This window comes from Salvelinus namaycush, chromosome 19, assembly GCF_016432855.1.
Source record: "Salvelinus namaycush isolate Seneca chromosome 19, SaNama_1.0, whole genome shotgun sequence".
Lineage (NCBI taxonomy): Eukaryota > Metazoa > Chordata > Actinopteri > Salmoniformes > Salmonidae > Salvelinus > Salvelinus namaycush.
Genome location: NC_052325.1, coordinates 22,376,633 through 22,402,909, shown reverse-complemented (window position 1 = coordinate 22,402,909; position 26,277 = coordinate 22,376,633). Strand labels below are relative to the sequence as shown.

At 44.0% G+C, this 26,277-nt stretch overlaps 2 protein-coding genes across 2 annotated transcripts; one reads left to right on the top strand and one right to left on the bottom strand.

Annotated features, from left to right (window-relative positions):
- Positions 1-226: 226 nt before the first annotated feature.
- Positions 227-12,469, bottom strand: LOC120064229 (dnaJ homolog subfamily B member 11-like). Its single transcript, XM_039014660.1, has 10 exons — positions 12,303-12,469; positions 11,603-11,759; positions 10,783-10,880; positions 10,246-10,381; positions 9,609-9,751; positions 9,086-9,168; positions 8,932-8,989; positions 2,230-2,341; positions 1,814-1,973; positions 227-1,426 (listed from the first exon to the last, which is right to left on the bottom strand). The coding sequence occupies exons 1-10, from the start codon at positions 12,374-12,376 to the stop codon at positions 1,362-1,364; spliced, it is 1,086 nt and encodes a 361-aa protein (XP_038870588.1). The 5' UTR covers positions 12,377-12,469; the 3' UTR covers positions 227-1,361.
- An 85-nt stretch (positions 12,470-12,554) lies between these two features.
- tbccd1 (TBCC domain containing 1) lies at positions 12,555-18,217 on the top strand. The gene is made up of 8 exons (XM_039014655.1): positions 12,555-13,036; positions 13,597-13,931; positions 14,184-14,339; positions 14,874-15,011; positions 15,285-15,513; positions 15,727-15,913; positions 16,051-16,554; positions 16,776-18,217. The coding sequence occupies exons 2-8, from the start codon at positions 13,599-13,601 to the stop codon at positions 16,987-16,989; spliced, it is 1,761 nt and encodes a 586-aa protein (XP_038870583.1). The 5' UTR covers positions 12,555-13,036; positions 13,597-13,598; the 3' UTR covers positions 16,990-18,217.
- The last annotated feature ends 8,060 nt before the right edge of the window (positions 18,218-26,277 follow it).

The window sequence follows — 26,277 nt, the reverse complement described above, 5'->3', positions numbered from 1 at the left end:
TGCTAAGGGGAGGATGGCACATAATGTCTGAAACGGCGCAAATGGAATGGCATCTAACACCTGGAACCCTTATGTTTGATACCATTCCTCTCCAGGCCTTACCACCAGCCTGTTCTCCCCAATGAAGGTGCCACCAACCTCCTGTGGTCTCCATGTACATAGTGACTGAGACATGCTAGAGATATAGCTCGCATCCTTAAATTGACACACTAAAATAATCCTTGAGTCATTATTTATATAAACTTTTAATTGAACTCTCAGCTGAAAGTACACTTCTCCCTCCTGTACTGTAGCACTCTGGAAAACAGTAGCCCCATTCCGCCAGGAAGAGTAGTCCAGAGAACCTAGGTCTGTGTCTGACATGGAACCTTATTCCCCATCTAGTGTCCTACTTTTGAACAAAGCCACCATGGGGCCCGGTCAGAAGTAGTGTAATATACAGGTAATAGGGTGTCATTTGGGACGCAGACAGGCTGAAAGGAGGAGCAAGAGGTGTGGATGGTGGTGGGTGGAGCCAAAGAGGGGCTCTCCATGGTAAAATCATACCCTGATGACGAGGTTATGCGAGGCAGCTCAACAGGTCCATTCTCTGTGGCCTCTCTTTCAGCAGACAGAACACTCAAGACATTGCCCCAAAGAAGACATCTAAAGATGCAATCCAACTCAACAAAAGCAACAACAAAAATAACAATATGTAGTTTCTTTCCTATTTACACAGCATTTTGAGATATTACTGAAAACCTATACGACCGAAAACCCATAAATGACAGAATTGTTGAAGGTGTCAAAGGAGTCAAAATCACTCAAGATGAAATACCCTAGTACAGTATTACATCTGTAAAACTGATCAAAACAACAGGGAAGGGAATAGTATTCCAGTCTTGCTGATGTCCATGAGATAGTCCTTTGATTTCAGAGTTAGAGTCCTTTGCCTTAGTCCAGCTCCTCTTTTAGTGCCCAGTCAGGTGTGATAAAGGTTTAACATCAGATAGTGGATTTGATGGTCAAACATGTCTGTGATAGTGGTTCACATTGGATGACAGTAGTTGAAATTGAAGGTGAATTAAAAAAGACAAAAGGAAAATGAGTGACAAAGAATTGGTGGTAGTAAAAAATTGGGACGAGGGCAAGAAAATTAAAAGTATAAATACGGTGTAGTTTCAACCCGTCAATGTGATATATAACAAGGACTTCTTTAAAAGAAAATAGACAACGTCAAGTCACCTTCAGAATGTAGAATATTAAAAAATAAAACAAATCAAGTCAACCCATCCTGAGAACAATCTGAAAATAAATACACCCCTGTGCTTGTTCCTTTGTGTGTTTTGTAGCACAGAACTCAGATTCTGTCTGTTGGTGTGTCAGTATCCCTGTAGTCCGTTGTAAACCTTCTGTACCGATGCCTGCTTCAGAATCCCCCTCACTCCTGGAACAACAAAAGCAAGCCCCAATTGTAAATGACTATACATTATGATCATAATTACATTTTTCATCATCTTTCATATCTGAGAAGTTAATGTGTACCTTTATTGTCTTCCGGTCAGTGGTGTAAAGTCGGCAATTCGAAGACGATGTATTGTGATGTATATGTGTCGCTTACAGTTTGGGGGGGGGGGGGGGGGTTCGCGTGTTCTACGGGCATGTCCTTTGCCTCTGAGTCTTAATATGCATCAACAATACCCATACCTCGTATGTAACAGCTCTGATATATAACATGCAGCCTACTTTCTCCTGGTATCATTAACTCAAACTCATAAATAAATACATTACAAGTCACACCCCCCCCACCCATCTTTATCGGCCTCCTCCTTACCCTCTTTCTGATTGTCATTCAGCTGTGTCTCTGGGAACTCTACGTCGAAGGAGACTATGAGAGAGCCACGGATGTTGTTGTTGTCGAAGTTGGGCAGGCCTTCTCCTTTCTTCCACACCCGAGCACCAGGCTTAGTGATCTTGTCCCTCACAATGTGGACCTGTAGTCAGAGGAGCAGTCAAAGTGTGTCACTGATTCCTTAGAATACCTTTTAGAATATACTTTATAATGAATAAATACTTTATTTTCTAGACAAAACAAAAATGCATATTTTTTGCTTTTCAACCAGTCTTTTTGTGTGCTTTTTGAGAATGGGGCAATGATGGCTCAAGACAAGCTCCCCTCCCCAAAACATTTCAGTACATGGCAGTAAAAGTGTATGCATGTATTTCTTAGCTTCACTCGTCCATAGTTACCTTATGTCCGTCCAGGTGTATGATGTCCATCTCAAAGCCAACCAGAGCCTCCACCAGGGAGATGGTGACGTTAGTGTACAGGTCATCTCCTCGCCGCTCAAACACTGGATGTCTGTCAGTACACATATACATTACTAAATCACTCTTCAACAAAACAGCTTCCACAATTGACAAGATGTTACTTAACCAATAAAGGCCCGAGGGGGTGTGGTATATGGCCAATATAGCACGCTAAGGGCTATTCTTAAGCACGATGCAACGCGGAGTGCCTGGAGACAGCCCTTAGCCGTGGTATATTGGCCATATATCACAAACCCCCCGAAGTACCTTACTGCTATTATAAACTGCTTACCAACATAATTAGAGCAGAAAGAAATACCGGTGGCGGTAATGCACGTAATTTATGAAAGTTGCCAATCGCAATATAAAGTCAAGAGAAGAAAAAGTCTGGAAGGAGGATAGATGACTAGAAACGATTCAGTTGACCGTTTTATGTGTGGATTAATTGTTGGAGTAGAGGACCTTGTGCATTTCAGGTAAAATAACTCAATGTTTATATCCTAGGACAAATTAGCTAGCAACAGCAAGCTAGCTAAGTAGGACAAATTAGCTAGCAAGTGCAAGCTAGCTAGGTAAATTTACATAAATGTTTAATGCTATTCAACCAGTCCCCAAATTAATGTCATTGGTTCAGTTTGTTTTGATATTTTAACCTGCGTGTCGTAATCGCGTTTGGTGTAGGGGGACAAAATACATTTATGCACGATGGCGCACCCGTGCAGCCGGTTTGGGTTCCGTGTTACTGTCTGTCCCTCCGACATTTGCAACATTGTTTCAATATTCAGATCTCCAACTGTCCCATAGTAATGAACGTGTAGGGGTCGGCAGTCGGGACGAGAGAGGGAGGCAGGCAGCGTTTCGCAGCCAGTCAAAATGATGAATCAGCTGGCATAATTTTTTATGGATATACAAAGAAAGGTCAATTGAAAAAAGTTCAAATGAAATGAAGTGCAGCTAGTTTGCAGTCTTTCCAGCTTCAGTTTGAAGTGATTGTGTTAGCTGTGTTGTTGGCTAGCTCCTCTGAACAACAGTGTTCTGACGAGAGAGCACATTTTGTATGCCAGGTGAATTCATGCCTCATTAGCTCATTGTTATGGATGTATCCAAATAAATATCACGGGAAAACAGCTTAAACAAGTGCAGCTCCTTTTGTTATTCTGGCTGCACTGTTTGATGTGACTAAGCTAGACGTAGTTGGCTAGCTAGCAAGCAAGGGATAGGAATGTTGCCAGCCAGTATGGCAATGGAACATTTAGAACAAACGACTGTCGCATCCATAGATACAGAGCAAAAAGACTTAACGACTGGGTTGCGTCTCTGGCAACCGAACCAATAGAACGAATGACCAGCCGGCTTGGGTAGCAACCCTAGATTTGTTTCTGGACAATATCTTGTGGAAGGATGAAATAGTATGAAAAAAAATCATCAAAATAATGCTTTCAAGTAAAATATGTCAATCAATATTTGCATATGTTGGTAACCTGTTGTATAAAAGTGATAATGCCCTCGAAGCCGGTGTTGAGGATATATTGGCACGGTTTTCTGGCCCTCGACGAACAACACCCATGCTAAATATACAGTTGAAGTCGGAAGTTTACATACACTTAGGTTGGGGTCATTAAAACTCGTTTGTCAACCACTCCGCAATTTCTTGTTAACAAACTATAGTATTGGCAAGTTGGTTAAGACATCTACTTTGTGCATGCAAAGTAATTTTTCCAACAATTGTTTACAGACAGATTATTTCACTGTATCACAATTCCAGTGGGTCAGAAGTTTACATAAGCTAAATTGACTGCCTTTAAACAGCTTACAAAACTCCAGAAAATGTCATGGCTTTAGAAGCTTCTAACAGGCTAATTGACATAATTTGAGTCAATTGGAGGTGTACCTGTGGATGTATTTCAAGGCCTACCTTCAAACTCAGTGCCTCTTTGCTTGACATCATGGGAAATAAATCAACAGAAATCAGCCAAGACCTCAGAAAAACAATTGTAGACCTCCACAAGTCTGGTTCAACCTTGGGAGCAATTTCCAAACGCCTGAAGGTACCACGTTCATCTGTACAAACAATAGTACGCAAGTATAAACACCATGGGACCACGCAGCCGTCATACCGCTCAGGAAGGAGATACGTTCTGTCTCCTAAAGATGAACGTACTTTGGTGCGAAAAGTGCAAATCAATCCCAGAACAACAGCAAAGGACCTTGTGAAGATGCTGGAGGAAACAGGTACAAAAGTATCTATATCCACAGTAAAACGAGTCCTATATTGACATAACCTGAAAGGCCGCTCAGCAAGGAAAAAGCCATTTCTCCAAAACCGCCATAAAAAAAGCCAGACTCCGGTTTGCAACTGCACATGGGGACAAAGATCGTACTTTTTGGAGAAATGTCCTCTGGTCTGATGAAACAAAAATAGAACTGTTTGGCCATAATGACCATCGTTATGTTTGGAGGAAAAAGGGGGAGGCTTGCAAGCCGAAGAACTCCATCCCAACCGTGAAGCACGGGGGTGGCAGCATCATGTTGTGGGGGTGCTTTGCTGCAGGAGGGACTGGTACACTTCACAAAATAGATGGCATCATGAGGTAGGAAAATGATGTGGATATATTGAAGCAACATCTCAGAACATCAGTCAGGAAGTTAAAGCTTGGTCGCAAATGGGTCTTCCAAATGGACAATGACCCCAAGCATACTTCCAAAGTTGTGGCAAAATGGCGTAAGGACAACAAAGTCAAGGTATTGGAGTGGTCTTCACAAAGCCCTTACCTCAATCCTAAAGACAATTTGTGGGCAGAACTGAAAAAGCATGTGCGAGCAAGGAGGCCTACAAACCTGACTCAGTTACACCAGCTCTGTCAGGAGGAATGGGCCAAAATTCACCCAACTTAGTTAAAAGCTTGTGGAAGGCCACCCGAAACGTTTGACCCAAGTTAAACAATTTAAAGGCAATGCTACCAAATACTAATTGAGTATGTAAACTTCTGACCCACAGGGAATGTGATGAAAGAAATAAAAGCTGAAATATCATTTTCTCTACTATTATTACGACATTTCACATTCTTAAAATAAAGTGGTGATCCTAACTGACCTAAGACTGGGAATTTTTACTAGGATTAAATGTCAGGAATTGTGAAAAACAGAGTTGAAATGTATTTGGCTAAGGTGTATGAAACTTCCGACTTCAACTGTATCCTCCAAACACCGGCTTCTCTGGCATTATCACTTAAATAGACACTGGTGTATCAAGTTAGCTAACAGGGAGAGGGAAAGAATACATCCTGTAGTGGCCATAGACATAGAAGGGTTGAGTCACATAAACAACACAAAACAGCTTCCACAACTGACAACCTACATCTTATATAATAGAGAGAGAGTGAGAAAGCATTTGCATACAGCAAGCATATAAACTCAGCAAAAAAAGAAACATCCCTTTTCAAAGACCCTGTCTTTCAAAGATAATTTGTAAAAATCCAAATAACGTCACAGATCTTCATTGTAAAGGGTTTAACTTTTTAGAGATAGGGGGCAGTATTCTGAAGTTTGGATGACTGAGGTGCCCAAAGTAAACTGCCTGTTACTCAGGCCCAGAAGCTAGGATATGCATATGCATGGTAGTACTGCATAGAAAACACTTTAAAGTAAAACTGTTAAAATAATGTCTGTGAGTATAACAAAACTGATTTGGCAGGCGAAACCCAGAGGACCATCCAGGGAAAAAATGAGGTCATTGGATATTCCAATGCTTTTCTATGGGAAACCCACATTTTTAGGACAGATTGCAGTTCCTATAGCTTCCACTAGATGTCAACAGTCTTTAGAAATTGTTCGATGTTTTTTTTTTTTAAATGAAGAAGTAGTCGTATTCTTTCTAAGTGTCACTCAGAAGAACTCTAGTATTTTGGTGCGGGTGAATGACTACGCGCTCCTCGTTTTTCTCCGGTATTGGAAACAGTTTATTCCGTCTTAAATTTTATCGATTATTTACATATTAGGATACCTAAGGTTGGATTACAAATGTTGTTTGAAATGTTTGGACCAAGTTTACAAGTAACTTTTTACATTCCTTTGTAGGCATGTTGGAACAGGTGTATTTCTGAATCAAACACGCCAAATAAAACTGACATTTTTGGGATATAAAGAAGGACTTTATCGAACAAAACGACCATTCATTTTGTAACTGGGACATTTGGGTTAGCAAAAAGATGAAGATGTTCAAAGATAAGCGATTTATTTTATAGCCATTTCTGACTTTCGTGATGGCTCTGCTTGGTTAGACAATGATTGTGACGTGCTCCGGTGAGGGCACACACTTGGTTATTTATCTCCGGTATTGAATATACTATTTGTCTTAAATTTTATCGTTTATTTACATATTAGGGTACCTGAGAATTGATTAGGAACGTTGTTTGACCAAGTTTATTGGTAACATTTGGGATTCATTTTGAACGAGGGGAAACCGGTGGATTATTGAATGAAGCGTGCCAAATAAACTTCTTGGGGATATAAATTAGGACTTTATCGAACAAAAGGACCATTTATTATGTAACAGGGACCCATGTGATTGAAACCAGATGAAGATCTTCAAAGGTAAGGGATTTATATTATTGCTATTTCTGACTTTCGTGGTGCATCTGCTTGGCTGGATAATGTTTTTCATGCTTTTGTATGCGGGGCGCTGTCCTCAGATAATCGCATGGTGTCCTTTCGCCATAAAGCCTTTTTGAAATCTGACAAAGCGGCTGGACAATTAGTTGATCTTTTAAATGATGTATGACACTTGTATTTTCATGAAAGTTTAATATTACGATTTCTGTAATTTGAATTTGGCGCTCTGCAATTTCACCAGATGTTGTCGAGGTGGGTCGCTTGAGGCGCGCCTAGCCATAACAGGGTTTAAACACTGTTTCCCAATGCTTGTTCAATGAACGATAAACAATTAATGAACATGCACCTGTGGAACGTTCGTTAAGACACTAACAACTTATAGACGGTAGGCAATTAAGGTCACAGTTCTGAAAACTTGGGACACTAAAGAGGCCTTTCTACTGACTGAAAAACACCAAAAGAAAGATGCCCAGGGTCCCTACTCATCTGCGTGAACGTGCCTTAGGCATGCTGCAAGGAGGCATGAGAACTGCAGATGTGGCCAGGGCAATAAATTGCAATGTCCGTACTTTGAGATGCCTAAGACAGCGCTACAGGGAGACAGGACGGACAGCTGATCGTCCTCTCATTGACAGACCATGTGTAACAACACCTGAACAGCATCGGTACATCCGAACATCACACCTGCGGGACAGGTATAGGATGGCAACAACTGCCCGAGTTACACCAGGAACGCACAATCCCTCCATCAGTGCTCAGACTGTACGCAATAGGCTGAGTGAGGCTGGACTGAGGGCTTGTAGGCCTGTTGTAAGGCAGGTCCTCACCAGACATCACAGGTAACACCGTCGCCTATGGGCACAAATCCACCGTCGCTGGACCAGACAGGATTGGCAAAAAGTGCTCTTCACTAACGACTCGCGGTTTTGTCTCACCGGGGGTGATGGTCGGATTCGCGTTTATCGTAGAAGGAATGAGCGTTACACCGAGGCCTGTACTCTGGAGCGGGATCGATTTGGAGGTGGAGGGTCCGTCATGGTCTGGGGCGGTGTGTCACAGCATCATCGGACTGAGCTTGTTGTCATTGCAGGCAATCTCAACGCTGTGCGATACAGGGAAGACATGCTCCTCCCTCATGTGGTACCCTTCCTGCAGGCTCATCCTGACATGACCCTCCAGCATCACAATGCCACCAGCCATAATGCTCGTTCTGTGTGTGATTTCCTGCAAGACAGGAATGTCCGTGTTCTGCCATGGCCAGCGAAGAGCCCAGATCTCAATCCCATTGAGCACGTCTGGGACCGGTTGGATCGGAGGGTGAGGGCTAGGGCCATTCCCCCCAGAAATGTCTGGGAACTTGCAGGTGCCTTGGTGGAAGAGTGGGGTAACATCTCACAGCAAGAACTGGCAAATCTGATGCAGTCCATGAGGAGGAGATGCACTGTAGTACTTAATACAGCTGGTGGCCACACCAGCTACTGACTGTTACGTTTGATTTTGACCCCCCCTTTGTTCGGGGACACAGTATTCCATTTCTGTTAGTCACATGTCTGTGGAACTTGTTCAGTTTATGTCTCAGTTGTTGAATCTTATGTTCATACAAATATTTACACATGTTAAGTTTGCTGAAACTAAATGCAGTTGACAATGAGAGGACGTTTCTTTTCTCTTGTTTAGATACAAGGTTTGAGTCGCATAGACAACGGTGAATGCAAGTAGCGAACATTCCAAAAATCTTTACCAGTGGAGGCTGCTGAGGGGAGGACGGCTCATAAATGGCCGGAGTGGAGTAAAGGGTATCAAACATGTTTTTCATGTGTTTGATACCATTCTATTCACTCCATTCCAGACATTATTATGAGCCGTCCTCCCCTCAGCAGCCTCCACTGATCTTTACATAACACTAATGTATTAGTGTTGACATAATGTCCTATACCAACAAAGCATGGCTCCTAGTGAAGTTATAGAGGTTAATAGTAGCCTGATTAGAGCCACTATATTATTTGTGAAATAAGGAAATGCTGCTCTTACTTCATAACTTTGATGCGGAAGCGTAGGTCCCCTGGCTCTCCATCAATGTGAGGTTCGCCTTGAGACAGACGTAGTCGTGAGTTAGACACTGATACCACTTGTAAAAACTTTTTTATTTACACCCATTATCCTGATGGTTGAGTAAGTAGCTTACCTTCCCCAATGAAAGGGTACTCCATCTCATCTCTCACTCCCTGTTCAATCTCTACCTCCAGAGTTCTCTCCTCATTCACCAGCCTGGGATCATAAGACAGTCACATTATCATCCTCATCACATAAAGAAAGAACCTATTGACTCCTGTGTTAACAGTCTTAACCAGATGCACAGTCAATATGACAGTATAGAACAGATGTTCCCAACCTTTATCAGTTACTGTACCACCAACTACACGTTGTTCTGCCTGGAGTACCCCTGAAGTATCCCCTCATGTGCATTTTTACCAGTAGGCCTATGGTCTCATGAGTCTTCGCAAGTCACCCCTGTGGATTTGCCAAGTACCCCCAGGGTCCTAGTACCCCTGGTTGGGAACCACTGGTATAAATCACATCTTTAAAATGTATAAATTTGCACATTCTTTTTGTTTTTTTGCTGACAGCACCCAACCCAACATGCACACGACAGGGTAGGAACAGGACAGAGTCAACCACAAAGCAGCACCCCTGAAGCAGTGACTCACTTTATATTGGGGCACTCATCACACACTACTTCCTGGCTCATCTGGAAGCGTCCAGGTCCGAGTTGCGTCGTCCTCATTTCCTGTCTGCAGTTGCATTTCCGTTTCCCAGGGGCCTCTTTGGCTACAGGCTTGTTACGAACAACCTGAGATGTACATATGTGACGTGATGAGATTAGGATGTATGTGTTGGAATAGGGTAGGCCTGGTGGAGCATACAAATCGTATACAGTGGCCATGTCCGAATACCCGTACTTGCGTTCTAAATAGTAGCATTTTGGGTATGCGAAAATAGAAAGTTCTATAGTAGGTGACATTTTTTAAATTCAGTATGCTTTCAATGCCAGGATGTCATACTCCATTCAGCTTGATATCTAGTAGAATTCACTGCACACCATTGAGGAAGAGAGTCGCTGATAAATCACACAAGGTTACGCAGCGTACCAAAATTAACGAATGGCAGGAATGTACGCAATTTAGATGACGCATTCTCAGTATGGAGGAGCCTAGTATGTTATTTTATGCTTATTACATACATTTTTACTAAACAGTGCACAGTATGTAGTTTAAGTAAGTAGTAGGCAAGACATATTTTGGATATGGACAGTATATACAGACCACCATAAGGGTTGAAGTGTACCTCTACAAAGTTCCCAGAATACACCTCTTCGAGTGTGACCTCCAGATCCAGCACAATGTCATTTCCTCTGGGGATGTTCCTGTCCTGTTGTCCTTGCCGGTTTCCTCCAAACATGAAGCCAAAGTCGCCAAAGAAACTGGAAGAGGCAACAGTGGCGTAAGAGACATTATTTGGAATGTAGCCAGTGCTTGACATAGACAGGAGCTCAGTACCGGCTCAGTACCTCTTATAGAACATTATCTCAAAAGTATTGTGTAGATCCTGCACCTAAAAATAAACAGTACCGGCACCCAAAATGAGTACCAGCACCTATTTCAGTCCAAGTCAAGCACTGCTTGTAGCGGGAGCTTGTAATTTAACGCACTTCAGCCCGGTATTAAGCATTTATTACAAAGTAAAGCCCTGGTAAGCCTGGTCTCGGAGCGACCACATAGACATATACCCACAAGGATGATGAGGTTATCATTGTTAAGCACCGAGATCCTATATTCTGAAACCATCATGTACAGTATAGTAATCTATTAGGTAAACCTGTACCTGGAGAAGATATCATTGTGAGAACCATGGTGGCCCTCTTTCAGACCATCCTCTCCATATGCATCATACTGCTTCCTCTTCTCTTCATCAGAGAGCACCTACAAACAGCACAACATCAGGGATTGACTCTTTTTAAGTCACAAAATACTGTAGAGTACATGGTTTCTTTACATTAGCAACATGAAATTAACTTTAAGTACAAATTCTTAACATCACATTTCACCCACTTAAATAGCTTAACCATGCAAAATGTATCAATCATGAAATTGGATGATGTTTCAAATCTACACGTTATCAGTGATCATGATGACAGGTGCGCATCATGGGATGTTTCACTGAGCCGCTCCGAGTGCTCCACGTCGTGCTTTCATGAGAGAACACTGACCACAGTATGAGCCAATCAGAGGCAGCCACACGGTCTTCTTGGCCAATCAAAATCACTATGTCGTTTCCAACAACAACCAAATAGGTCGCTTCAGTTTCTTACAAAATACTTTCGTTTCGGTGCCTCGATCGTAACGAAAATGAGATAGCATGCTGAAGCCAAATATTATTACACACCCAGATCAAATGACTATTATAAAAGGTTAATAAATTATACATAACAATAGAGTACTATCATCTCAACACTCAGTTGCCATTCATATCTTTTGCATCTCTTCATGAGACTGACAATGATGTTGATGGGTATTGTTTCTGAGACTAGCTACACAAGACAAGATCATCATGGCATGATATTTATAGCACATATTGTAAAACAAAAGTGCCATGCAAATAACAATTACCAGAGAGATAAGTGATACAGGGGTTCACTTCCTACCTCATAGGCTGACCCCAGGTCTGCAAATTTGTCAGCAGCAGTTGGGTCATCTGGGTTTCTGTCAGGGTGCAGCTGGAGAGCCAGCTTTCTGTAAGCCTTCTTGATGTCCCTCACAGATGCAGACTTGCTCACCCCCAAGATCTTGTAGAAATCTCGCCTGTAGATAGAGGTGAAAATAAGAGGGGGTGTCTAGCTACCTACCGGATCTTAGATAGTTCCCCTTCATGATAGTGACAAGTGGAGTAGGGTTCACAAACGTGTGGTTTATCAGACTAAGAATCTTTGTGAAGTAAATCATTCTAAATGGGCATCACCCAGTCCAGAGTAATTCAGTTTGATATCAACGGCTCTCATTTTTGGAGTACAAAGCCAGTTGAGCAAGTTAGCCCACTCTTCCATGTCATTCCCTCGAGTAGATACACACGAGTCACGATACTGGAAACAAAGGATCAGGCAGGGTGATGTTGACTACCCTATGAACAAGGACTTTATTTAAAGTGTTGTTCACATTGCTGAGATTGCTTCTTTACCCCTTCAAATAGTAGCTAGCTAACGTTAGCTATTTTACACATGGAGAACGGGCTTCAGAAGCGTAGACCAATCACAATGAAACATGTGTACCAGCTAGCGATACCGCGTTTGAACCGGTTTGACCATTGCAGAGACGGTGTGTTCGGGTTATATAGAAACACGTACTTACCCTGCAAGCACTGCTGTAACGAAATAAAGGGCAAGACAGCAAACACTGCATAGATTCATCCCTTTAACGGCCATAGATACCAGTTTCTTCAAGAAACCAACAGAACAACCCGGCTTTTGAGGTATGGTTCCTTTCTGTCACTGATCCTCTTCCTTCTGTCAAATCAGAACCGCCCACATGCTGCCTGAAAGTCCCGCCTCTCGTGCTAACGCCCGCCCACCGTATATATCAGAGGCACATCCTACATTCATCCACTAGAAAATATACTGCCAATTATATATATAGCTCTTAAAGCGACAGCAATAAAAGCCGGTGTACACTTTTTAAATATCTTTGCAATATATTTTCTAGTGGATGAATGTAGAATGTGCATCGGATTCTTACAATATGCCTGGTGCCTTTCAGCAATTCTCCCTGTATGTCGGACTTGATGCACCACCAGGCAGTGCACTGTGCGCGCGACCTTCGCTCTGTGTAGTCGCGCGCAACAGATGAGAACATGCAAGGGCGCCAAATAGGAAGAACGTCGAACGTTCTGCAGCTAGCTACGTGCTGATCAAATTCACAGCATAGTAAACAAACCATACCAAAAGCCAGGTAGCTAGCTAAATACTGTAAGGTACTAAACTTTAATTTTACTTATGAGGGAGCTTGATCACCAGTTACTTTTCCTGGAACTTCGAGGCAGGACCAGAAATCGCTTGGACTAGTGGAAACTTGCTGAACAAGCCAAGGTAAACTAAGCGTCAAGTGTTTTGTCTGCTGCTAAGCCATGTTGCTAGCTAACTAGCTCGCTAACGTTCCCTTGCTAAATAAATAAATCAAGCAAATGCTGTTAGCTACCTACAGATCATCTCTAGTGGCCAGTTGTTGTCATGGGAACATCCGGCGTCCACTCTGTTAGCCAGGAAGGAACAGCAGAGTCAGACAACACAGACATTTGCAATGGAACAAGCAGTCACATATATAAAATAAAACATTATTTAAAGTGCTTTAGTGCACTAGCTAGTTATAAAGGGGATATTCTGTTTGCCCATAAGGTTCAAATTCAGTTTTTATAATACAGCTAGTTAGTTACCCTTTTAAATACGAGTTATCTAATAATACTGGAATATTGAACAGCAGACCAGAAGTCACCAATGAATAGGTGAACTCTTGTCTACAACCTTCTTAATTCAATGCACTACCATAGCTCAGATATCTCACCACACTCACTGTATGCTCATCCCTCTGTCTGACCTCTCACCCAGTTATTTTGTTCTTCCACTCCCTCCTCCTCCTGGCCCACTAACAGCCATGGACCAGGGTGGTGGTGTGGCGGTGTGGCCTCGCATGGAGCCCTTCCTCTTGGGGGCTCTGCAGGTGGCACCCCCTACCAAACTCAGCCTGCACTACCTGCGCAAGATGGCTGCCTACGTGCACTCACGAGAGGGCTGCTTCCCCATGCTAGGCTGGCTTATGTGGAGGCACATTGCCTGTGGCAAGCTGCAGCTCCCTGAGGACCTGGCCTGGCTCTACTTTGAGACCTTTGACCTGCTGGCTGGTCACCCTGCAGAGGAGAGGCTGGAGTGGGCTGAGAACCTGTCCCAGTGCTCCTCCCCCAGAGAGCTGGACCGCCAGAGGAGCAAGGTGAGCTGTGAGCACACTAAGGAGGGATGAGAAAAGGGCAGAGACCTGTATGACTATGTCCCCCAGGGATGTGTTGTCAGTTGGGCTGTAATAATATCTATCCTGTTGTATCCTGCACATTTTTTTTGTTTAGACAGACTTTGATACAAGAGTCTGTCTATTATCCTTTTAGGTATTGTTTGTGAGATTGACCTATGTCATGTATTGGTTTGTGTTCAGAATCTCTGTATTGTCCTCTTCTCTCTTTTCTAGTTGTGTGTGGACACGCTGCAGTTCCTCCTCTTCCTCTACATTCAGCAGCTGAACCGGGTGTCTCTGCGTACGTCTCTGATTGGTGAAGAGTGGCCAAGCCCCCGCTCTCGCTCCCCCTCCTCGGACCGCGAGGCAAAGACCAGCTCTCAAAACAAGGTCCTGTTGCTTTATATTGCTTACAAGTTTAACGGCAGGCTGAGAGTGTAAATGTACACAATCCGTTTTTACGATTAAGTCTCTAACCTATCTCTATACTTGGACATTATTTCGTTTTCTTTCTTGAAATGCAAAGCAAAACATATTCTGATGGTCTAGTTACTGACATTTTATTATAAACTGGGTGGTTTGAGCCCTGAATGCTGATTGGCTGACAGCCGTGGTATATCAGACCGTATACCATGGGTATGACAAAACATTTATTTTTACTGCTCTAATTATGTTGGTAAACAGTTTATAATTGCAATAAGGCACCTCGGGGGTTTGTGGTACATGGTCAATATACCACGGCTAAGGGCTGTGTCCATGCACTCCACGATGCGTTATTCATAAGAACAACCTTAGCCGTGGTATATTGGCCATATACCACACCCCCTCATGCCTCATTGCTTAAATATACTACCCCATTGCATTAGCTCCCATATCCATGCAATGTATCATTGTTCAGTCTTTTCCCCCTGTTGCTGTGATCAGAACTGGGACGACCAGGCCCACCTGTCCTTCCTCCAGACCCACCTGTGTGAGCTGCTGGAGCTGCTAGTAGAACCAGGCCAGCTGTCAGGGTCCGGCCAAGCCGTGAAGGACAGCCAGGTCTCTCTGGAGGCTCTACAGGTGAAGCGAGGGAACATGGTCCGCATCCCAAATAGAAACCTATTCCCTATACAGTGCACTACTTTTGACCAGAGCCATCTGGGCTCTGTAGTAGTGCACTATATAGGGAAATGGATGACATTTGGATGCACTCATCCTCAACTATATATTCTTGTATAAAACAGTGAAAGGTTCCATAACATGCCCAATATGTTGCAGTGTTCATTACATTTTTACAATACAACAATTTGCCTTTTCAGTAAACAACAATACAATAAAATATTTTCTCTACAGGGCCTCAGCCTGCTGCTGGAGGGCTCAGTGTCCCGCGGCCGGACCGTCCACCCCATCCACAAACTGCTCTCCAGAGCCCCACTCCAGGCCCAAGCAGGGTACTCCAAACTCAGCCGCTCCTTCTCTCTGCACCCCCTGCTGGCATGGCTCAGACAGGCCCTCGTCCCCAACCCCTTTGGGATGTCAACCTGCCTGAGGTCTGGGAAGAAGCTGGCCTGGGCTCAGCAAGGTAGGTTACTACCACCCAAAGTAAACCCTAATGTGGATCATTCATTTATATTTAGATGCACAGTCAAATAAGGTGTGTTAGTATGTTTTATAGAAATGAGTGCGTTATCTTGTAACTCTTTTCTAGCTCACCTTTTTCTGTGGGAGATTTAGAGAGCTATCAGGATTGAAGCATGGCTGTCTGTTCGTGACTGTCTGTTCTCCTGTCCTCTAGTGGAGGGAGCCATGAAGAGAGCTAAGATCGCCCGGAACACCCACACGGCCCCCCCAGGCAGCAAGATGGTGCTGATGTCACAGGTGTTCAGACAGACCCTGGCCAAGGACTCAGACAAGCTAGCAGGAGCTAACGTCAAAATACACCGCTGCAGTGACGCCTTTATCTACCTCCTCTCTCCACTCAGGTGAGAGGTTCTCTACACATAGTCAGACTGGACACTACACCTGTAGCATGCCCCATCTAACTACAAAAACAGATCCATTTCAGTAGAAATATCCCTTTTCTTAGATGAGATGGCATTCCCCGTGGTGTGTGTTTCAGGTCAGTGAGCCTGGACAAGTGTCGTAACAGCACGGTAGTCCTGGGTCCCATCGAGACCAGTATCCACATCCAGAGCTGTGAGAACGTCAAGGTGGTGTGTGTGGCTGGCCGTCTAGCCATAGGGTCCTCCTCCTACTGTACCATCCACGCCCTCACCCCCACCCGGCCTCTACTGCTCCCTGGGAACACTGCACTCACCCTGGGGCCCTTCCACACACATTACCCCTCCCTGGAGGATCACATGGCCAGTGTGGGTCTAGCTGTGGTGCCCAATGCCTGGGACCAGCCCTTACTGGTGGGAGTGGAGGGTACCATCCCAGACCCTGGATCCTACAGGCTGCTGCCGCCGGCTGAGTTCTGCCCCCTTGTGGTGCCCTTCAGGATGGAGGGGGATACGTGTGAGGTGCCAGGTGGGCTGCCATCGCTGTACCAGAAGGCCCATGAGGAGAGGGAGAAGAGTGTACAGGACTGGCAGAAGATGGTGAAGGATGCCCACTTGAACAAGTGAGTCATTAACAGAGAAGACCAAACTGCTAGATTTATTAACAATGGAAATTTGACCTGGACTCAGACTGAAAACATGAACTGCTTCCCAGTTTCCATGATCAATGTGAATTATGAAGCAACCCTTTAAAATGTCAGATTTTTATACAGGGTTGTGAGCTCTGAGGAGTCTGGTAATGTTCCTCTTGTTCCTCTATTCAGTCATGCGTCTCTGTTTTCAGGGAGCAGCGGCGTCAGTTCCAGGCCCTCGTGGAGCAGAAGTTCCATGAATGGCTGTTGGAGTCGGGACACAGGCAGGAGCTTGATAGCCTTATCCCCCCCTGCATCGCATCCCAGGACCCCTTGGACAGCGACAGCCTGGAGGCCAGGACCAATGACACCAGACAGGAAGGGACATCTATACGGGAAGTGGGACATACCCTTCTGCCTTGCTGACTTTTTGGGTTCTTGTTGATGGAGATCCCCATACAAAGCTCTTGCCTTTGCCTCTCAGTCAGCGGTTTGCCTCACAGCCACTAGCACTTCTAATCCCTTTGTTTGCCTGCTGTCTGTCCACAGTTCCAAGCAGGATCTGATCTGAGGATCAGTAGACTACAGAAGGAGGATGGTCTGGTATAGACGACTGGCTTTGTTCTAGTCCCCTTCATCCAGCTGAGACTGTTGCGTCCCGATTCTCTACCCTTCTCCTGAAGTGTGTACTTGTACACTCCCTCTCATGTATTTTACAACAGTGTGGATGTGCAGGGTAGAGAATCAGGACAGAGCCAGTGGTCCTAGAGCACTTGGGGTACAATAACATGGTACCTATTGTTAGCCACACTGGTTAGATCTGTGTAGTGTGGTACCTCTGTAGTGGGTACTGTACTATTGAAATAATAGGGAATCAGGTTGTGCTGTTAATCCAGAGATTCACCTTGTCCAGTATGTAGAAGAAATGAATTAATGTATTCATGTGATTGTACAGTATGTATGATATTACGTCTTAATATGCCTTTTCTGGTAGCATAGGAGAGAGGGTGTGATGAATTTAAAGGTCTGCCTCTTCAACAAATTCCAATGAATTTAGTACCTTCCTAGCCTGAGTGCCAATCTATTGTGCTATCATGTCAACTCCTTAATACTGTTTCAAAATGTTTGGCTTGACAATGATCAATGGAGATGGCAAGAGCACAAACAGATGTGGGACCAGGCTAGTACTTCCCTGGGATGGGTATTTGAAGCCTTTAGACTTTAGACAACACGCACCTCTAAGAGGATGGATGACAGGGCACATTAGTGTAATGAGAAGAGAAACATGCCTTTGAGGGAGCAGTTCTATTCCATTATATGGGTCAAGGGACAGTGGACCTAAAGCAAAGATCTGTGTACTGTTAAAATTAGCCTAGTATGCGCCAGAGGATGCTGATGTGCTAGGTAACCTAAGTCTATCCCTTCTTTGTTAGTCCTCTCCCTTCAGTGTGTAGAAGGATGGATGATATTGTGGTTATTATGCCTTACTGCTGTAGCTTAGTTCTCAGTGACTTGCCTTTCAATTCAATTGCACTATGCTTCCCTACCTACACAATTACAATGGAATTCATTTACAATGGTTTCTAAGAGCACAATTTTGTTTAGTTCTCAGGTGTTCTTTAGACATCAATAAACTATTCGTTTTTTGCCTTGACGTGCCATTTTATGTGTTGTTGATGATTAGTGTACTTTCCTAGAGACCCTGTATATCGACCTCAATGTTTACTTATACTGTTAGACTAATCACACACTATTACAATTAGCTGTAGCACAGTCAACATGTATAGAGATTACGCCAATGACCTTTTAAAGGGGGAATCTGCAGTTCAAACAATAAAGCGGCCACCCCGCCACTGATTTGGTAAAGAGCTGAGGGATGGGGCTGGAGGCAAGGACTGACCATCTGTAAGATCAAAATGATAGTTTTAACCATGTTTGAGGCTATACAGTGGTTGTTCACTACTAAATGTTTAATATATAAATATATCTGAACTACATTGTTTACAAACATTGGAGTAAAACAAGCTGATGTTTGGGGTTTTGATGGGGTATGACAGTTGAACTAAGCTCATGAGGCCTTTACAAGTTATATTGTTCATGTAACGGTCGTCGTTGCATGAAGGAGGATTGGACCAAAGCGCAGCGTGTTAAGTGTTCATGATATTTATTAAATCAACAAACACTCGAACAAAATAAATAAAGTGAGAAACGTAACCGAAACAGTCCTGTCAGGTGCAGAACACTAAACAGAAAATAACTACCCACAAAACACAGGTGGGAAAATGCTACCTAAGTATGGTTCCCAATCAGAGACAACGATAGACAGCTGTCCCTGATTGAGACCCATACCCGGCCAAAACATAGAAATAGAAAATCATAGAAACATAGAATGCCCACCCCAACTCACGCCTTGACCAAACCAAATAGAGACATAAAAAGGATCTCTAAGGTCAGGGCGTGACAGTTCAAGAATCAATGGGTATATGTCATGAATTTAAAAGTCAAATGTGTGTAGCAATCCCATAATACCCTTTTAAAATGCTCTCTACTTATGAACTACCTGGAAACGTTCCCAACCAAACTGTCTTGGCTCTGTTCGGGCTCATGATATAGCTTGACTATATTTTGCCAATTCAGGGCCAAGGGACTGTGAACTGGTACATCAACTATTTTTGGCTAAGACTGGAGGGGAACAGATGTGGCACAATTCCACCTCAGTGTCACTCCTTCCTTCGTCTCTTTTGAACATTCATTGGCCCCAGAGAAGGAATGGAAGAGATAGATTGGCCTGCATACTTGACATATTTTCAGATTTCCATGCTTCTAAATGGTCTTCTAGTGTAATGGAACTTGTGTCTGATGTACACCTCCAAGCACACCCACACACCTCTCTGCCCTGTTGTTGTTAGTTGAAGACGTGACTACGCCTGGAGAGAACTTGTGCCACTTCAACTATTGGGAGGACAATATCCTCCTGCATCTGGGCAGAATTTGTCACACTTGGCAGACTGTTGGCATGAGGTGGTGGGCACAGTGGGCATAGGCTGGGTGGGGGTGAGGGGAGCAGGGTGGCATACAGGGTGGGTCTGTGTTGTGGTGGGTATGGCGGTTGAGGTGAGTTGGGGGGCATTTCAGCAAACCAGCAGAGAGGGGGTCAAAGGGCACTGTCACCATGTTGCCATTATGCTGTAATCCCACTTTGCATTTCTGGAAAAACTGAATAGAACTAGAATCACTGACTCATTTTTTGAATCAAATTTTCATGACAGCAATTGTTCCCCTCATAGTTTATAAAACTGGGAGGCTGGTTATATAAAAGGGATTGGGTGGTACGACCAGAGACATCCAGACTTCAGGGGGGCCATCAGACCACTGCTATCTATCAAGCCTAGCCCACATACAATGTCCAAAATGGGCAGGGTGAGTAACAGATATGGCCGCTTGGCTCTGGGCTGCCACCGGCTCCATCAGAATAGGTGTTAATGCAGATGTGGACAGGACACTCAGGTTTGCCACATAGATTGTATTGTGGCAGTAGTATAGCAGTGATTTTCTGTGGTGTGTTTGGTTTAGTTATGGGATGGTCCATTTGAATATTTTCTGTCAAACTTGACTGATTTATCCTGCCAGCCATAGTAATAACAATGTAATAGTCTAAAGATTGTCATGGAAGTGTAATATTTACAGAGTAATTGTGTGTGATGCCATGGGATATACACAGTAAGTGGATGGCACTATTGCCAGACATCACAGCTCAACCCCATCTGTGAACTGGAATGTGGGTAAAAGCTTGTCAGCACTGATGTCCTACAGACACCTGGCCTAAACACTTAACGTGATTGGAAATCCAGTCTTCTATTTGGCATTCAAGTGCCATTGAAAATATTTACATGAAAGTTTTCCTGTGCTGGAAAAACTAACTCAAACAGATGGGTTTACCCCCGTCCATGGCTTTTAAACTGAACAAAAATATAAACGCAACATGCAAAGTGTTGGTCCCATGTTTCATGAGCTGAAATAAAAGATCCCAGAAATGTTCCATATGCACAAAAAGCTTATTTCTCTCAAATTTTGTGCACAAATTTGTTTACATCCCTGTTTGTGAGTATTTCTCCTTTGCCAAGATAATCCATCCACCTGACAGGTGTGGCATATCAAGAAGCTGATTAAACAGCATGATCATTACACAGGTGCACCTTGTGCTGGGGACAATAAAAAGCGACTCAAATTTTGCAGTTTTGTCACACAACACAATGGCACAGTTTCTCTACCATAAGCCACCTCCAACGTCATTTTAGAGAATTTGGCAGTACGTCTAACCGGCCTCACAACCGCAGACCACGTGTACACACGCCAACCCAGGACCTCCACGTCTGGCTTCTTTACCTGCGGGATCATCTGAGACCAGCCACCTGGACAGCTGATGAGGAGTATTTCTGTCTGTATTAAAGCCCTTTTGTGGATAAAAACTCATTCTGATTGGCTGGGCCGGGCTCTCCAGCAGGTGGGCCTGGCTCCCAAGTGGGTGGGCCTATGCCCTCCCAAGCCCACCCATGGCTGCACCCCTGCCCAGTCATGTGAAATCCATAGATTAGGCCCTAATGAATTTATTTCAATTGACTGATTTCCTTATATGAACTGTAACTCAATAAAATCCTTGAAATTGTTGCATGTTGCGTTTATTGTTTTGTTCAGTACTAGCTGCAAAGAAAGCATCAGGAATGTATTGAGTGGATTGACTTCTTTGGTAATCACCAGGCACTGGGAGGGTTGGAGTCTTCTGGATGATTTGAGCAAGGACCATATTACTTCAATATTTTAGGTTGGAAAAAGCCATTAATTGTGTGAAAAGGTAAATGTGTCCTACAGTGCAATCCAGAGCATTTAACAAGCATAAGAACCTAAAGTCAACCCACTCTCTCCCCTCTGATCTCTTTTGCTTTCTTTCAGATTGTCTTTTTACGAGTATAAGAACTTACAGAGCCATTGTTGAGTGTGAAAGCGACTGCACAGACTTCCATTCCTACCTGAGCCGCTGTAACTCCCTCTGTGTGGAGAGTGGTGCCTGGGTGGTCTACGAGCGGCCCAACTACATGGGCTACCGGGGGGGGGGAGGGGTACCCTGAATACCTGCGCTGGATGGGCCTCAACGACCGTCTCGGCTCCTGCAAGATGATCCACTTTGTAAGTCAGCCACTGCCTCCATCTCAGTCCTAGAGGGCATATGCAAGATGGGCATATTAGGCATCCCAATGCCAATGAAGCCGAGCACAGGACAGGACAGTGACAGTTCCCCCCGGCCTCAGAGCTTGGCCAATGAAGATCAATACCAGCATATAGCACTGATCACACTGATCGAGTGATCGCTATGCGCTGACCTAGTGCTGGCAGAATCAGACATACACTTCCACTGTAGAATCAATACATTTTGCAACTTTGACACAACAATTCTGCAGAATATAGTGGTGGATATATTCTCTATAACACAGGAAGTATTGTGAATTTTACAGAGATATGTGGCAATTATTTATTTCAGAAGGAGCCAGCAAAACTAGTGCACTCCATATGTGTTCTGGGTCATTAGACACCATTAGACATGCACCTGTCTGGGGTTGGACACGACTGGTTATTCCTGTAATTGTGTTATGGCCTACTATGTACTGTTGCTATGGTTACACCTCTTGGGTTTTTTCCAGAACATGGGTGTCCCTTTAGGGGGAGTTAGCAGGATGACATGTCTGGTTATTTTTGTAAAGTATGGTGGCTAGGGTCCTACATGTATGCACCTGTCTTAGTTGAAAAAATGTCTGTCTATTTGAACTACTTCTGTGGTTCTACGGGTTCCATGCCCTAATATGAAACTAAACTAAACTTAGTGCAAGGCAATAAGATAACGGTGGCTAAATGCCAGAGGGGAGGAGTCATTAAGAGGAGTTACTCTGAGTGTGACGTAAAGAGGAGTAATGTATAAAACGTGTGTGCCAAGAATGGAAGGGAGTTGTTATGTTGTATATATATATTTGAACTCACAGGCTCCGGTATTTGTGAAATATGATTGACTGAATATTTCCACGACAGAAGCCATAAACGATGCAAACAGCAGAAGCGGGGGGGGGGGGGGGGGATACAACAGACATTGTTATAAAAAGAGATGTTTAGTTTCTCAAGAATATAAAAACATTGTATTGGTGATGGATCGGTAGACAAATTGATTTTTAGATTGAACAGAACATCGACAAAAACAGAACAATACAAACCTTACATTGTAGCCCCCAAACTAAACTACAATCTGAGTAAGAATCTCCCTACATATCTCTCCTCTCTTTCTCTGACCCCACATCCCCTCCCCCTTCTTTCCCAATCCCTTGCCTTCACCTCCACCTCCACTACTACCACCACCCCTCACCCCCATCCCCACCACGGCAAAGTGACTGGGAATATGGCAGAATACAAACAGTGTAGTTATTCCCTCCGCAAGGCAATCAAACAGGAAAAACGTCCGTATAGAGACAAAGTGGAGTCGCAATTCTACGGCTCAGACACGAGACGTACACTACCGTTCAAAAGTTTGGGGTCACTTAGAAATGTCCTTGTTTTCCATGAAAACATACATGAAATTAGTTGCAAAATTAATAGGAAATATAGCCAAGACGTTGACAAGTTTATAAATAATGATTTTTAATTGAAATAATAATTGTGTCCTTCAAACTTTGCTTTCGTCAAAGAATCCTCCACTTGCAGCAATTACAGCTTTGCAGACCTTTGCCATTCTAGTTGTCAATTTGTTGAGGTAATCTGAAGAGATTTCACCCCATGCTTCCTGAAGCACCTCCCACAAATTGGATTGGCTTGATGGGCACTTCTTACGTACAACACGGTCTAGCTGCTCCCACAACAGCTCAATAGGGTTGAGATCCGTTGACTCTGCTGGCCACTCCATTATAGCTGTGCTTTTGGTCATTGTCCTGTTGTAGGAGGAAATTGGCTCCAATTAAGCGCTGTCCACTGGGTATGGCATGACGTTGCAAAATGGAGTGATAGCCTTCCTTCTTCAAGATCCCTTTTATCCTGTACAAATCTCCCACTTGACCACCACCAAAGCACCCCAGACCATCACATTGCCTCCACCATGCTTAACAGTTGGCGTCAAGCACTCCTCCAGCAACTTTTACATTTTTCCGCATCTCACGAATGTTCTTCTTTGTGATCCGAACACCTCAAACTTAGATTCGTCTGTCAATAACACTTTTTTCCAATCTTCCTCTGTCCTGTGTCTGTGTTCTTTTGCCCATCTTAATCTTTTCTTTTTATTGGCCAGTCTGAGATATGTATTTTTCTTTGCAACTCTGCCTAGAAGGCTCTAACCAGAATAGAAAGAGGAGTGGAAGGCCCCAGTGCACAACTGAGCAAGAGGACAAGTATATTAGGGTGTCTAGTTTGAGAAACAGATGCCTCACAAGTCCTCAACTGGCAGCTTCATTAAATAGTATCCCGCAAAACACTAGTCTCAACGTCAAAAGTGAAGAGGCGACTCCGGGATGCTGGCCTTCTAGGCAGAGTTCCTCTGTCCAGTGTCTGTGTTCTTTTGCCCATCTTAATCTTTGATTTTTATTGGCCAGCCTGAGATATGGCTTTTTCTTTGCAACTTTGCCTAGAGGGCCAGCATCCCGGAGTCGCCTCTTCACTGTTGACGTTGAGACTGGTGTTGTGCGTGTACTATTTAATGAAGCTGCCAGTTGAGGACTTGTGAGGCATCTGTTTCTCAAACAAAACACTCTAATGTACTTGTCCTCTTGCTTAGCTGTGCACCGGGGCCTCCCACTCCTCTTTCTATTCTGGTTAGAGCCAGTTTGCGCTGTTCTGTGAAGGGAGTAGTACACAGCGTTGCACGAGATCTTCAGTTTCTTGCCAATTTCTTGCATGGAATAGCCTTAATTTCTCAGAATAAGAATAGAGTTATACTAAGAATATAGTTCTTTGTTTCTGGCTATTTTGAGCCTGTAATCGAACCCGCAAATGCTGATGCTCCAGATACTCAACTAGTCTAAAGAAGGCCAGTTTTATTGCTTCTTTAATCAGAACAACAGTTTTCAGCTGTGCTAACATAATTGGGTTTTCTAATGATCAATTAGCCTTTATAAATGATAAACTTGGATTAGCTAACACAACATGCCATTGGAACACAGAAGTGATGGTTGTTGATAATGGGCCACAGTACGCCTAGGTAGATATTCCATAAAAAATCTGCCGTTTCCAGCTACAATACAACATTGTCTACACTGTGTTTCTGATCAACTTTATGTTATTTTAAAAGGACAAAAAAATAGCTTTTCTTTCAAAAACAAGGACATTTCTAAGTGACCCCAAACTTTTGAACAGTAGTGTGTATGGCAGGGTCTTCAGACAATCACGGACTACAAAAGGAAAACCAGCCATGTCGCGGACACCGACGTCTTTCTTCCAGACAAGCTAAACACCTTCTTCACCTGCTTTGAGGACAATCCAATGCCACCGACGTGACCCGCTACCAAGGAGTGTGGACTCTCCTTCTCCGTGGCCGACAAGAGTAAAATATTTAAGCATGTTAACCCTTGCAAGGCTGCCGGCCCAGACGGCATCACTAGCTGCATCATAGCATGCACAGACCAGCTGGCTGGTGTTTACGGATATATTCAATCTCTCCCTATCCCAGTCTGTTGTCCCCACATGCTTCAAGATGGCCACCATTGTTCCTGTACCCAAGAAAGCAAAGGTAACTGACTAAATGACTATCGCCCCGTAGCACTCACTTCTGTCATCATGAAGTGCTTTGAGAGACTAGTCAAGGATCATGTCACCTCTTACCTTACCTGACACCCTAGATCCACTTCTATTTGCTTTCCGCCTCAATAGATCCACAGACGATGCAATTGCCATTGCACTGCACACTGCCCTATCCCATCTGGACAAGAGGAATGAATACCGATGTAAGAATGCTGTTCATTGACTATAGCTCAGCATTCAACACCATATTACCCTCCAAGTTCATCATTAAGCTCGAGGCCCTGTTTCTGAACCCCGCCCTGTGCAACTGGGTCCTGGACGTCCTGACGGGCCGCCCCCAGGTGGTGAGGGTAGGAAACAACACCTCCACTTCGCTGATCCTCAACACTGGGGCCCCACAATGGTCCGTGCTCAGACCCCTCCTGTACTCCCTGTTCACCCATGACTGAGTGGCCACGCACGCCTCCAAATCAATCATCAAGTTTGCAGACGACACAACAGTAGTAGGCTTGATTACCAACAATGATGAGAACGCCTACAGGGAGGTGAGGGATCTGGGAAAATAACCTCTCACTCAAAGTCAATAAAACAAAGGAGATGATCGTGGACTTCAGGAAACAGCAGAGGAGGTACCCCCCCCCCATCCACATCAACGGGACCGCAGTAGAGAAGGTGGAAAGCTTCAAGTTCCTCGTTGTACACATCACTGACTGAAATGGTCAACCCACACAGACAGTGTGGTGTAGCCGCAATAGTGCCTCTTCAACCTCAGGAGGCTGAAGAAATTTGGCACCTAAAACCTTCTCAAACTTTTACAGATGCACAATTGAGAGCATCCTGTTGGACTGTATCATCACTAGCCCATTAGACTGCTGCCTATATACATAGACTTGAAATCACTGGCCACTTTAATAAATGGAACACTAGTCACTTTAATGTGTTTACCTATTT

Coding starts and splice junctions, on each gene's coding strand:
- tbccd1 (XM_039014655.1), top strand. CDS start 13,599: ATGGACCAGGGTGGTGGTGTGGCGGTGTGGCCTCGCATGGAGCCCTTC. Junction 15,914..16,050: donor TACCTCCTCTCTCCACTCAG/GTGAGAGGTTCT, acceptor TGTGTGTTTCAG/GTCAGTGAGCCTGGACAAGT. Junction 16,555..16,775: donor AAGGATGCCCACTTGAACAA/GTGAGTCATTAA, acceptor CTCTGTTTTCAG/GGAGCAGCGGCGTCAGTTCC.
- LOC120064229 (XM_039014660.1), bottom strand. CDS start 12,376: ATGGCCGTTAAAGGGATGAATCTATGCAGTGTTTGCTGTCTTGCCCTT. Junction 10,881..11,602: donor ACCTGGGGTCAGCCTATGAG/GTAGGAAGTGAA, acceptor TGCTGTTTGTAG/GTGCTCTCTGATGAAGAGAA. Junction 1,974..2,229: donor TACACCTGGACGGACATAAG/GTAACTATGGAC, acceptor CTCTGACTACAG/GTCCACATTGTGAGGGACAA.